The 14178-nt window shown below is 47.1% G+C and overlaps 1 protein-coding gene across 1 annotated transcript in view; it reads left to right on the forward strand.

The window, feature by feature from the left end:
• Nucleotides 1-14178, forward strand: part of LOC135222494 (intraflagellar transport protein 172 homolog) — a 369686-nt gene that overhangs the window by 60715 nt on the left and 294793 nt on the right. The window contains 1 exon segment of the mRNA XM_064260577.1: nucleotides 6719-6886. Coding sequence (XP_064116647.1) covers nucleotides 6719-6886 — 168 coding nt within the window.

Here is a 14178-nt window from a genome sequence, read left to right on the forward strand (position 1 = left end):
TTCATACAATCAAAACTTACCTGTCAGATATATACATAGCTAAGACTCCGTCGTCCCCGACAGAAATTCAAATTTCGCGCCACTCGCTACAGGTAGGTCAGGTGATCTACCGGCCTGCCCTGGGTGGCAAGGACTAGGAACCATCCCCGTTTTCTATCATATTTTCTCTGTCGCCGGTGGTATCAACATTGTTGGTTATTACCTCCTGACTTGGATTCATTTTGCAACACTTTGATCAGCGTTTTTCGACTTTTGGTGACGTATTTGGATCGTGTTTGGCATTCGCTACTGTGGACTGTTTTTGGAATAGGAACTCTTTTGGATTTTTCTCAGTATGTCTGATTCTAATGTGAGTGTGAGAATGTGTGAATGTAGGCTGCAGGGTGAGGATACCGAAAGCTTCGGTTGATCCTCACACTGTATGCCGTAAATGTTAGGGGGGTGCAGTGTTCTGCTATTAACACTTGTAAGGAATGCGAGAGTTTGAATGCAGAAGAATGGAAGACTTTGACTTCTTATTTGAAGAAGTTAGAGAGGGATAGAGTTAGAAGGCTGAAAGGTGTGAATTCAAGGCCTATTGAGCCTTTTCAATAATAATTCTAACCCTACTACTGTAGATTCTCCCTATAAATCTCATTCTCAGAGTGTCTTTTCGGATTCGGCATCGGAAATCGCCAATCTGAAAGCGACGATTCGAGACATGAAGTCCAAGATGGCGGACTCGAAAGTAAGGTAGTGATAGTGGAAATTTTAGTGAAGTGAGCCCTATCAGTGTTGTGGAGGGGGCGTTTGATCGTCCCTGCGGCGCTCCCAGGCCTAGACCTCTTCCAAGCTCACATGCCCAGAGGAGAAGGAAAGTCGAAAGCCTTAAGGAGGTCGGAGGGAATCCCCAACGGTCAGACGTCCCCTTCAGCTAGCTTTGCTTCATGGCAGCCAGCTCAAGGGCGCTATAGAAAAAGCGTCCTTCGCGAGTGTTTCTCGTCCTCTCCCTCTCCCTCACCTAAACGAGGGTGGAAGGAGTCGAACTTATCGAGACCGCTGAAGCGTCATATGAAGCAAGACATTGATTCTAGCCCGGAGCGCTTCTCGGATGACGCCCCGTCGGCTATTAAGAAGGCGAAGGTGGCGTCAACGTCACCTGACGCTTACGAGGAAGTACCCCATCATGCTTCTTCCCCGAGTGATGACGAAAGGCGTCAGGCACTAGACGTAGGAGAAGCGTCCAAGGAAGATCATTAGGGCGGTGCAGGAACAACTGTCATCTCTTGTGGGAGTTTTAGCGCCCCGTCGGAAGGACGTGACGCTTCTATTAAGAAGTCTCGTCCTCTCGCACCTGCTCGGAAGTCGTCTTGTAGAAGTGAAGCGTCAAATCAAGAGGAGCTTAGACGTGACGCTCCGTCCAAGATTGTGACGCCGAGTAGGAAGCCCTTAGAAAGCGAAGCGTCTTCCAAACGCGAAGCGTCATCTAAACGTCAACAAGAAGTCATACATGACGCTCGGAGAGGCGGGAAGCGTCATACATGACGTTCTTCTAAAGCGCGAGAGAAGCCGCAGGTTTGTGACGCCCCTTCCAAGTCGATCAGAACGGGAAAAAGGAAAGACTTTCATTCCCTTAGCCCTCTCCGATCAGGAGTTTGTCTCCCCAGAAGAGGAAAGTTCTGAAAGGAGAACAGAAACTCAGGATTATCACGAGTTCGAACGAAACTCGGATGATGACGATCTTGGAAGAGAGGGCTTGTCCAACTATAAGGTGTTGACTACCTGCTTCTGGAGGAATACGGAGACGAGTTGACTCCGGCTGCCTCCTCCTTCTCCGCGCCTCGCTTTTCGAGTGCGAAGGTGAAGAAGACTTCGTTTCTTTTCTGAAGATGAAGCCCACCATCTCGATGAAGCGGGCTTTACACGCCTTAGACGCCTGGATGAAGTCGAAGAAAGACTTAACCAGGACAGTATTTTGCATGCCTCCAGCAAGGTTAGCTGGGAAAAGAGGCATATGGTACAAGACGGGGGAGGATATGGGTATCGCTCTCCCTTCTACTACAGAGGCAGACTTTTCGACGTTAGTTGACGCTTCAAGGCGTCCTAGTCTTAATTCTGCCCGCATTACTTGGAGGTATTCGGACTAGATCATCTCCTCAAGGGACTTTTCCATGTATTGAAGTCTTCAACTTCTTGGATTGGTCACCTTGGGGTGATGTCCAAGAAAGCTCACGATTCGCAGGGAATCGAACCTGAAGCCCTGTTATGCATTTTGTCGTGCATCGAACAAAGCAGTACAAGATGGATCTTTGGAAGTCTCTGCATATTTGGAGCAGGTCTTTTGAAGAAAAGGACAGTGTAGGGCGCTTCTTAACAAGGCAGTCTCGCATGCGCAGAGGGCAGCTCTACTATATGCACCTCTTTCGAACTATTTGTTCCCTTCAAGTTAGTGAAGGACGTGGCTCACTCTTTAACTGAGAAGGCGACGCAGGATCTTCTGACGCAGTCAGCTAGGGGGGAAGGAAGAAGAAACCTGCTTTAGTATCGGACAAGAAAGGACCTAGCACAATTCTACGCAGCCCTTTCGAGGTGGTCCGACTCCAGACCTCCCGCAAGAAGGAAGGCTCCAGAGAAGAGAGGTAGGTCCGCCTTTCGTCCCTTTAAGAAGGGAAAATGAAACATTTCTCCTCCAAGCACCAGTAGTGCCAGGCTCCTGCGACACTCCCAAGCCTAGACCTCTTCCAAGCTCACGAACACAGAGGAGAAGGAAATGCGAAAGCCTTAAGGAGGTTGTGGGGAATCCCAACAGTCAGACGTTCCTTAAGCTAGCTCTGCTTTGTTGCAGGCGGCTCAAGGGCACTATAGAAAGCGTCCTTCGCGAGTGTTTTCTCATCCTCTCCCTCTCCCTCACCTAAACGAGGGTGGAGGGAATCGAACTTGTCGAAACCGCTGAAGCGCCATATGACGCCTGACAGGGATTCTAGTCCGGAGAGTTTCTCAGATGACTCTCCGTCTTCTAGCAAGAAAGCGAAGGGGGCGTCAGCGTCACCTGAAGTGTACGCGGAAGTACCCTTTCCTTTTTTCCCCTTTTTTACCGAGTGATGACGAAAGACGTCATGCACTGGACGTGGGAGAAGCGTCAAGAGAATCATTATAGCAGTTCAAGAGCAACTGTCATCTCGAACGCAACGTCGGAAGGACGTGTCGCTTCCAATTAAGAAGTCTCGTCCTCTCTTACCTGTTCAACGACAAGCGTCATACAGACGGGAAACGGCTAAACGTCTTACAGAAGCGTCTAGTGCGAGAGAGAGAACAGGTGCTTACGAGAGTTTCGTAACGCCAGAGAGAAGTAAGACGTCTTTTAGAAGCGAAGCGTCATTGGAAACGGAGCATAGACATGACGCTCCCGTCCAATATTATGACGCCAAGGAGGACGCCTTTGGAGAGCTGAGCATCTTCCAAGCGCGAAGCGTCATCGAGACGTCAGCAAAAGACGTCATCCATGACGCTTGGCAAACGGGAAGCGTCATGTAAGCATGAAGAGTCTTCTAAAATTCTAAAAAGAGAGAAGCCGAAGCTTATGACGCCTTCCAAGAATATTAGAGCGGGAAAGAGGAAGGATTATCATTCCCTTAGCCCCTCTCCTGTTGGAGTTTGTTTCCGCAAGAAGAAGAATGTTCGGAAAGGAGAGCGGAGACGCTTTTAGATCCCGAGTTAGAGGAAAACTCGGATAACGAATATAGTGGAAGAGAAGGTTTGTCTAACTAGAAGGGATTGACTAACTTCTTCTTGAGGAGTACGGGGGACGAGTTGACGCCCAACACCACCCCTCTTGCCTACATTCGGAAACAGGGAGGGACGCACTCCTCGTTCCTTTACGAGCTCACGAGAGACCTATTACTTTGGACGTATCACAGTAACATATCCCTGATGACAAGGTTCTTACAGGGAGAAAGGAAATGTGAGGGCGGACAGGCTCAGCAGGAGGAACCAGGTCCTTCATACAGAATGGACTTTACACGAGGAAGTGTGTCTCGATCTCTGGTCTCTGTGGGGAACTCCTCAGGTGGAGTTCTTGCAACATTTATTTCAAAAAAAGGCTCACAGTGTTTTGCTCGGTCGTGGAAGATCCCAGAGCACTTATGGTAGATGCCTTCCTGCTAAATTGGTCTCGAGAGACGTTTATGCTTCTCCCCCATTCAAAATCCGGGGGTTAGTAATGAAAAGTTTGTGGCGTCACAAAGGAGACGAGGATGACGTTAATAGCCACCTTTTGGCCGGCCCAGGAATGGTTCAAGGAGGTGGTAGAGTGAAGCGTAGACTTTCCAAGATCCCTACCCGGAAGGACGGATCTTCTCATACAAACCATCAAACCTCTCCGCTCTCGCTCTGACTGCCTTTCGACTATCGAAAGACTTGTCAGAGCGAGAGGCTTTTCTCGCGAAGTAGCAAGCGCGATCGCGAGAGAACACAGAAACCTCCACTACGAAAGTATACCAGTCGAAGTGGAAGGTATTTAGAAGGAGGTGTAGATCCAAGAAGTTGTCCTCCTCCACTACCTCTATAGCGGAAATTTGCGGATTTCGGCTATTCCTGAGAGGAAAATCTCATCTAGCCGTATCCACAATAGAGGGATATAGAAGTATGCTCTCGGCGGTGTATTCAGGAACAGAGGATTAGATCGGGCAGATAATGAAGATCTCCACGATCTCATAAGGTCTTTTGAGACTTCAAAGTATAAGGAACCAGTACCTCCGAACTGGAACCTAGACGTAGTTCTAAAGTATCTGTCATCGGAAAGATTCGAACCTCCTCATCGGGCATCGTTTAGAGACATTACCCGAAAATGCTATTCCTATTATCTTTAGCTACGGCAAAAGAGAAATTAGGGAATTGCATGCTCTGCAGGATGAAGTAGCATTCAAGGGAGACTCAGCGATTTGCTCGTTTCAGACCCTGTTTTAGCGGAAAACGAGAATCCTACGAATCCCTGGCCTAAGTCATTCGAATGTCAAAGGCATGTCAAGTCTCGTAGGCAGAGAAACAGAGAGGTCTCTCTGCCCTGTTAGAGCTCTGAAGTTCTACCTTCAGAGAAAGCATCGAACGGGAGGCTCTAGACAAGGTCTTTGGTGCGCGGTTAAAAGACCCCACAAGACTGATGTCCAAGAATGCGCTGCATTCGTTGTAAGAAACGTCATTACAGACACTCATAAGGCCTGTCCTGACGAACAGTTACAACTGTTGAGAATAGAAGCTCATGAAGTTAGAGCTATAGCGACGTCTCTCTTGTTTCATAAGAATATGTCGTTAAAACATAATAGATACGACATTTGGGAGATGCAACTCAGTATTTGCATCTCATTACTTGAAAGACGTGCTGTGACATATGAGAAGTGTTTTTTCTCTAGGTCCTTTCGTATCAGCGGATACGATTCTGGGTACGGGAGCAGACACCAATCCTTAAATGTTTATACTTTTCTTCTTTTTGGATATGGTCGAGTCTCTTCTAACAATAGAGGACTTAGGCTAGCACGGGCGGCCGTCTATGTTGTTCAGTAAAATTCTTGTCATATCCAATTAGTTGAGTATAATTTTTGAAAATTATGTATGTGTGCGTAGTGATTTTGTTGAGTTACGATTGTTGTGACGAGTTCGGGGATAACTCTTAACAATCTGTAGTTCTAACGTATGGTTAGGATCAGGTGGTCGGGATTGTTGTGTGCTCCTTCATAAGGTGTATTGTCATATAAGTGGATCAGCACCCCATTGACAAAGTCCTTTTAGGCTCTGCCGAGTAAGTGGGTAAGACCCCATCGGCAGACCCACAAGAACTCTTGGCCATAGATCATATATCTCGCTAAAGTTTCTTGAGGTGATGCAGACTACTGGGCAAACACCCACGAAGTCTACCACCTATCAGGTAGGAACCAAGGTTTTTTTTTTTTTTATTTATACCTACAACATATGTTGTTTACCTGTCTATTCCATATAGAAGCTGTCTCTTACCCTCCACCGAAGGGTGCCAATCAGCTATGATATATCTGACAGGTAAGTTGATTGTATGAAAATGATATTGTTATGTTACAATAAAGTTTCATACATACTTACCTGGCAGATATATACAATTAAAGGCCCACCCAGCCTCCCCGCAGGAGACAGGTGGAAGAGAGAAAATATGATAGAAAACGGGGATGGTTCCTAGTCCTGCCACCCAGGGCAGGCCGGTAGATCACCTGACCTACCTGTAGCGAGTGGCGCGAAATTTGAATTTCTGTCGGGACGACGGAGTCTTAGCTATGTATATCTGCCAGGTAAGTATGTATGAAACTTTATTGTAACATAACAATATCATTTTTATGTATTAGGAAATATTTAAGTTTGCTTGCTCAGAGACTTTAAAATGATGAAGCTTCAGGAATGTTTTATAATACGTACTATGTAAAATTGATTTAATTGCATATGATGAATAGTAATAGTTTTGGGGAGGAATAAAGTATATTCAGTTGTATGTACATCTAAATTCAACTGTGCTTCTGTGGCACTTATGCAGTGAGAAGGTTTTTATGATGAGTACGTATGAACATTGTTAGACGCCATAACATGTATGGGCAGGAGCTGTGATTGGGTAAAGTGTAATTAGGTAAACTGTAATTGAGTAAAGCTTCATTGAGAGTACTACTTTATTTTTTTTTTGCATAATGATATTATTTTTGATGTTGAATTCATTGTATTATTGCAGGTTACGGATCTTTGATTTCAATACTTCACGTGGTTTGTGGGAAGAAAAAGGTACTCGTGAATTTGAAGGATTTTACACCATAACAGCCCTTGCGTGGAAAAAAGATGGCTCTAGGATGGTGTGCGGCACTCTTTGCGGGGCAGTAGAGTTGTTTGATTCTGTTCTACGGTAAAATAACACTTTAAATGGAATGTTATTAATGTTAGCTTACTTTAGTAGCGTCCCCCCGGTTATAGGCGGACTCGGTAAATGGCGATCAGGTTTTATGCGGCTTGTCTAGCTCCATAAAACTGGCAATTTATGGCACCATAACCGGCTGAGTTTTGGTTATCGGCGGCATAAGATGCTGATAATAAGAGTTATGATACCATAACATGCCTAACAGAGGCGCCATTCACCGAAACTCGGAGCCATAAGCACCACAAATTGCCGATTTTTGTTCTGGGGACTGTAATCAGATACAATTAACCTCTAGTATTTTATGAGTTCAGTGGTATATTCCACTCTGAGTAGAGTTCGATTTTTAAAAAAAATTATATACCGCTGTTTCCAATTGATTTTACAGTGGACCCCCCTGTATTCGCGTTCTCTTGATTTGCAGACTCACATTCGCAGATTTCTATCGGGAATGTTTCCCCGCATTATCGTGTAAAATTCACATGCTAGCAGTATTTTTCTATGAGAAATATCCACAAAATTCTTGGTCTTATTTTATCAATTTCATCCTAAAATGTACTTTTTGTGATAAAAAACTATTAAAAAAAACCAAGTAGAGACATTTTTGGGTTTTTTTTTTTTTTTTCTTGAGTTTTAACTAACAAAATAGGCTGTTTCTGGGCTCAGCTCGTGTCGCTGCGCGAAATATCCTTTAATCTATTATTATTTCTAGGGTAAATGTACTAACACATACCAGAGAATAAATAAAATAAAGAAAAAGGTCAGTATAACTGACTCGCTCACCCTCCAGGAGGGTGTCGGTATGAACACTAGGCGAGTGAGACCACTACCACGAGCCAAATGCCAATAGAAATCTCCCCACTACAAAATCCCTCCAAGAGGGGAGCCGACCCACAGAGTGAGCAGCTCGTACTACTACTACTCCATCCCATGCTGCCGACTGCTGCGCCTCTGGTGGCCATCCTTTCAAGTTAGCGCACACGAGTCGGTTGTGATATTTTCCTCTCGTGTTTTTTGTGCCCTTTCATTGGATTTTCTATTATGGAGCGTGCAGCTATCGCAGCAGCTAAGTTAAGTACTCAGTATTTACGGTTAGTTGTTTTTCCGGCCCTGAGACAGTATTTGCCGTTTTTTAGGTATAAATACGATCTCGGGGTCGGAAGCATGGCAGCATGGTTCTGCCTTGTGATGGGTTCGTTCTTGGTCTCCTATACCTAGAACATCCCCTTATTATATTCGCTCTATATGATTATCCGCTTTTCTTAGGGTACGGTCTACTCAGGTTTGTCATGCATGCATGTATTTTAACTTACGTAGGCTTCTTCTATCCAGACCCTAGTCCAGGTTCTTAGTATCGGCCTCTGACTAGCTTTGAGTGGTAGACTTGCCTTCGGGTTAGTCGTACACTCCTGGATTTTTTCTCCTGCTATATTGTTTTCTTTCTTTCATTTTATTTATTTATTTACTACTGTATTTTATTATAGTTAGGTTAGTTAGGCGTCTGGCTTAGCCTAGGTCCTGGCTCTTTGAGCCTATACTACCGCTCATCAGTTCGTTGCTTCCCTATAGCATCTCTCTGATCAGTTGGTTTGGCCCAGTGGGCTTATTTGCTACGCTTTTCAGTTCAGTATGCTTCCCGATAGCATTTCTCTGATCAGTGGTTGTCCTAGGCTTAGTTGTCGTATTTGGTCTTACCGCCTCGTGGTCACTTCGTGATCACGGGTCAGCCAGACGCCTGTCCAGTCATTCTCCCCCCCCCTCTCGCTCTTCCATAGAGTCGGGCGGGGTGGGTCGGTCTGCCCATGCTCGAATCCACATACCCGAGCCTGCCTCCCTCTCTCCCCTCAGGCGGAGGGGCTAGGGAGTCGGGACAGACCCAGACTGGTCTCGACCTCTCCGGCTTCTCGGTCCGGCCGGGTGGTACGGAGTGGGGGGTACTGGCCTTTCCCCCCCTCCGCGCTACCTTGTCGCTCCGGGCTAGCTCGAGCCTGTATGTCTTCTCGCCCTTTCCCACCTTACTAGGGCTCCTTCCTGATCGGAGTCCTGGTATCCAGCGGAAAGTTGTTAGTCCACCCAGTTAGGGTGGACCGGAGCATACAGTGGGTCTCTGCTAACCCTTACCGTTTTGCTGAGTTACTACACTCCGCTACGCACTGGACTTAGTCCGGTTTGCTTGTTGTGTTAGGTTTAAGTTTATCTATAAGTTTATCTTAAGTACCTTAAACCATCCCCCCTCCCTTACATGTCTTACCGGATCTCTCCGGGATTATAGCCTATTCAGGCGATGCAGGGAGGGGTTATGCCCAAATTTTTTCCGAGCTCCGGCATGCAATCGGAGTTCTTCTGTACCTTTAGACTGTAAGTGATGTTTTTTAAGATACTCATGTGTCTTCCCACTTACAGGCCACCAACTGTGAGCATCCGGGATGTTCCGCCACACTTCAGGACCCTTGTGGACACGAAGTTTGCCGGTTCCCATGCTCCATGCGCGACTCCGCTCGGGGACATCCAGGTCTGGTACCATGAGACGTGTACCATATGTTACGATCTGGTGAGCCAGCTTTTGGAAGGGGTAAGTTTTCCATCTCCAGTAGCTGCTCCGCTTCTATTTTAGCGCTTAAGTTTTCATCATTTACTTTAACTTAAGGCATTTAATTTAAGTTATACTTTAAGTTTTAGTTTTAAGTGATTCTTAAATCTAAACTACGCCCTCTCTTCCAGGCTCCGGCAGTAAGGGATACCGCACTGGCTACCCTGCGGGCCTGGGTCGGCGGTTTTGGGAAAAACGCGCGCAAGGGACAGCCCTACATCCTGGAGAAGCGGTTGGCATTATTAATCTTCCCCGGAGGCAAGGCGACAGGATACGTCGACCCGGTAGAGAGGCGGCTCCGACTATCGCCTTCATCCAACAACAGCTGGCTACCTCATTAACTGATCAAGACCAGGATAATCTCTACGGATGTCGCGACCTAGATATTAATGTTGAACCTAGGTAGGTATAGACGAACCTGTTGGTCGAGGTAGGTACGGTGGACACCAAGGGTCACCCTTGGGCGTAAACTGTTTCTTCTACCCCTGCAACCTCTCCATCCTTCAAGGCTTTACGGGTGACGAAATATATTCTCCTCCTGGCGCTTCGGTAGACCTAAGGTCAAGGCTAAAGTGATGACCTTGACTAAGACGTCGTCGTCGTCTAAGAAGACGACTTCGGCTTCATCCTCCTCCCGTAAGTCTCCGGCTGGGAATACCCGGAGCAACCAGGTCTAAAGCTTCTAGCTCCGGCTCTAAGTCCTCGAGGAGTAAATCCTCCAGAGAGAGATCTCGCAATCCGGCAGAGTCACCAGTTCCGCTACCGTTGGTTCGATTCAGAGCCTCCTCCACCTCCGCAGCAGCTCCGGCTTTGGACTCCAATCTGGCCTGTTGCAACAGGTGGGTGACTGGTGGGTCCTTAAAGAGTAGCATGGAGCAAATGATCTCTCGTCTGTCGGATAGGATTACTTCCCAGGACTCCATTATAGCCGGGCGAGAGAAGCTCCTCTAGCCTCTCCTCCACTTTCCAACACAAGTGGATCTCAACTTCCTCCGTATGACTCACTACCTCAGTTCTCTATGAACAATCCGTGGAGAGTAGCGTCATACGCCCCCTTCCAGGACGGTCTAATCTCTATACCGGAATTTGGGACTCGAAGAATAGAGGACTTCGAGTTCTTCCCGGAAGACCTCCAGCCTCCGTTCATAGGCTACGCAAGGCTCACGCCTTCGGCTATGGTGCGGGACGATAAGGTACCTAAGGAGACAGTCCTCTACTCACGAGACCAGGCTCAGAGAGAATGGCTCAGGTGTTTAGAGGACATGGATGTTCTAACACCAAGATACAACCGTTTAAGAGTCCCTTTACCATTTCACAATGGATGAGAGTACCCCGCTCCCCGTTCCTAACCAAGATCGCGAGGTCGACCATCCAGCGGCCCAGAAGGGGAACCTGTACCGCAGTTGAAGGAAGCAGACCACATCTCCGTTGCTCCCCTCAGTTGAAGAATTGTGGAAGACTTGCCGAACACATTCCAGCTGGCAAACTCAAACCGGACTGTGCTATGGAGCAGTTTGGTGAAAAGCTACCCAGGCTCCCAGATAGCCTTATTCAGGCTGAATTTGACGCAAAAATCGCGACTAGCCAGATCCATCAATTCTATGGCTATGTCTGAGGTAGCTACCATGGCTTATGGATCAGAACCGATTTTTAGCTCATGACCAAAGCCCTGACTCAAACGGTACAGTCAGAATATGTTTGAGTTTGCCACTGCTCGGACGAATTGTAGGAAGCATGTCCTACAAGAGGCAAACCATCCGGCATGAACCGAATAGGTTACTCTCGTCTAGCATCTGGGGAGCAGATCTCTTCCCAGAAGAATATGGTTAAGGAGGTCCAGTCAGAGGATACGAGGTTGAACCAGAGCCTTAAGGATCGTTGGGGCCTTACGGCTAAGAGGAGGCAAGACCTGACTCCTAAAGGTAAGGGACAAAGAAACCCAGGCGTTTTCCAACCTTACCAGAAGAAGCAACCACGCTTTCCTCAACAAGTTCAGCAGTACCGTTAGTGCAGGCAGCCCAACCCTCCACTTCTAAAGGTCAATCACAGCCAATTTATGTGATATCCCCTCAGCCTCAGCCCTCCACCTCTTACGCCATCTCTCCAGCTTACAATCAAGCCTTCGAGAGTCAAGCTTCTCAGAAGTATGACCGCTCGGGTAAGGGAGGCAGAGGTAAGAGGTCCTTTCGTGGGAGAGGATCGGGAGGCCCCTTTAATAGGGGAAAGCACTTCAGAGGAGGACGAGGCGGTTACCAGAAACCAATGAAGAACTTCAGGTAGGAGGGAGGCTGTTTCACTTTCGCCACCGGTGGAACTTCAGCCAATGGGCTCAGAGCATAGTGTCAAAAGGGCTGGGTTTGAGCTGGTTGACGAACCCACACCTCCAGCCAGACCTTTCCGTCAACTTCCTTCCAAAGAATTGACAGAGTACGCGGAGGACCTCCTTCAGAAAGGAGCTATAGCGAGAGTCAAGAGGTTAAAATTTCAAGGTCGCTTGTTCAGCGTGCCAAAGAAAGGCTCACAAAAAAGAAGGGTAATCTTAGACTTGTCCCGCTTAAACTTAACCATCCGCTGCGACAAGTTCAAGATGCTCACGATCTCTCAGGTGCGGACCTTACTTCCCGTGGGGCCGTCACCACCTCTATCGATCTTACAGACGCCTACATCATATCCTATTGCAAGACACTTCCGTCCGTATCTGGGTTTCAAGATAGGAGACCAGACATTCTCTTCAAGGTAGTTCCATTCGGGACTCAACGTGGCACCCAGAGTGTTCACGAAGCTAGCGGAAGTGGTAGTGGCAACAACTCAGATCGCAAGGGATTATGGTAGTAGCGTATCTCGACGATTGGTTGATCTGGGCTCCAACAGTCGAGGAATGCAACAGAGCTACTCTGAAAGTGATTCAGTTCCTGGAATATCTAGGCTTCAAGATAAACAGAGACCAAATCAAGACTCACTCCAGAGTCAAACTTTCAGTGGCTGGGCATTCAATGGAATCTATCCTCCCACCCACTACTGTCGATTCCATCAACCAAAAGGAAAGAAATAGCAAAGTCAGTCAAGCAATTTCTAAGTCACAAACTCCAGCGTCAAGGAGAGCTCAGGAAAGGATCCTGGGTTCTCTCCAGTTTGCATCAGTGACAAACGTCTTAATGAAAGCCAAACTGAAAGAACCTAACCAGAATCTGGCGCTCGCGAGCAAACGTCAGGTCCAGGGACAAACTATCCTCAGTGCCTCTGATTCTAAAGAATCGACTTCGGCCCCCCGTGGGCGAGAGTCAAGAATTTGTCAATGTCAGTACCCCTTCAGTTCCTCCACCAGGGATCACCATCCACACAGACGCGTCCTAAGCGGATGGGGAGGGTATTCCCAGGTCAAAAAGGTTTCAAGGGACTTGGTCACCTCAGTTCCGTCAGTTCCATATAAACGTACTGGAGGCAATGGCATGTTCTTGACTCTAAAAAGTTACGCACCCACCCAAGTACTCCCACATAAAGCTAGTCCTGGACAGCGCAGTGGTAGTACATTGTATAAACAGAGGAGGCTCCAAGTCACGTCATCTAAATCACGTCATGATAGCCATCTTCTCCCTGGCAGACAAGTTCAGTTGGCATCTTTCCTCCACTCACATAGCTGGAGTAAGAAACGTCATAGCAGACGCCCTATCCCGATCAGTGCCCCCCTAGAGTCGGAATGGTCACTGGACAACAGTTCGTTCCAATGGATCCTTCAAGAGTCCCAGGGCTACAGGTGGATCTCTTCGCATCCCAATCCCAAGCGAACCACAAACTACCGTGTTATGTAGCCCCAACCTGGACCCTCTGGCCTATGCCACGGACGCCCTGGCTCTAGACTGGAACAACTGGGAGAAGATTTATGTCTTCCCTCCAGTGAATCTCCTCATGAAAGTATTGAACAAACTCAGGACATTCAAGGGTCAAGTGGCTCTAGTAGCCCCAGACTGGCCGAAGAGCAACTGGTATCCTCTAATTTTGGAGCTGGGCCTTCGTCCTCTTCAGATACCCCAGTCCAAGCTCTCCCAGTCAGTACAAATGAAGACTGTGTTCGCTCCTCAGGATTCTCAAAACCCTAACTTTATGGATTTCATGAAGTTTGCGGCAAAAAGAGATGCGAATATTGACCCTCAGAATATTCTATTCTTGGAATACCGATAAAAGGGATTCGACTTTGAGGCAGTATGATGCTTGCTGTCAAAAAGTTAGGCAACCTTCCTGAGAGAATCGGATATTAGAATCATGACAGTTAATTCAGCTATATCCTTTTCAGATCCTTATTTGAAAAAGGTTTAGCAGCTAGCACGATACGACAAACAAGTCAGCTTTGAAAAAGATATTTTCAATTTGGATTTAAACATAGACTTGACGGATTCCTACTTCTCGTCTATTCCTAAGGCATGTGCTAGGCTTAGGCCTTCTGTGAGGCCTACGTCAGTTTCATGGTTCTTAAACGATGTTCTAAAACTGGCTTCCGAAACCGATAATGACACATGCTCGTTTATAATGCTCTTAAGAAAAACCCTATTCTTATTAAGCTTAGCTTCAGGAGCAAGAATTTCAGAACTGTCGCTCTATCCAGAGACCCGGATCATACCTCAGTTCCTTCATTCCACAGGAGAAGTCCTACTTTCTCCGGAACGTAGCTTTTTAGCAAAGAATGAAGATCCTTTGA

This window comes from Macrobrachium nipponense, chromosome 3 (genome assembly GCF_015104395.2).
Source record: "Macrobrachium nipponense isolate FS-2020 chromosome 3, ASM1510439v2, whole genome shotgun sequence".
In the NCBI taxonomy this organism is placed as follows: Eukaryota; Metazoa; Arthropoda; class Malacostraca; order Decapoda; family Palaemonidae; genus Macrobrachium; species Macrobrachium nipponense.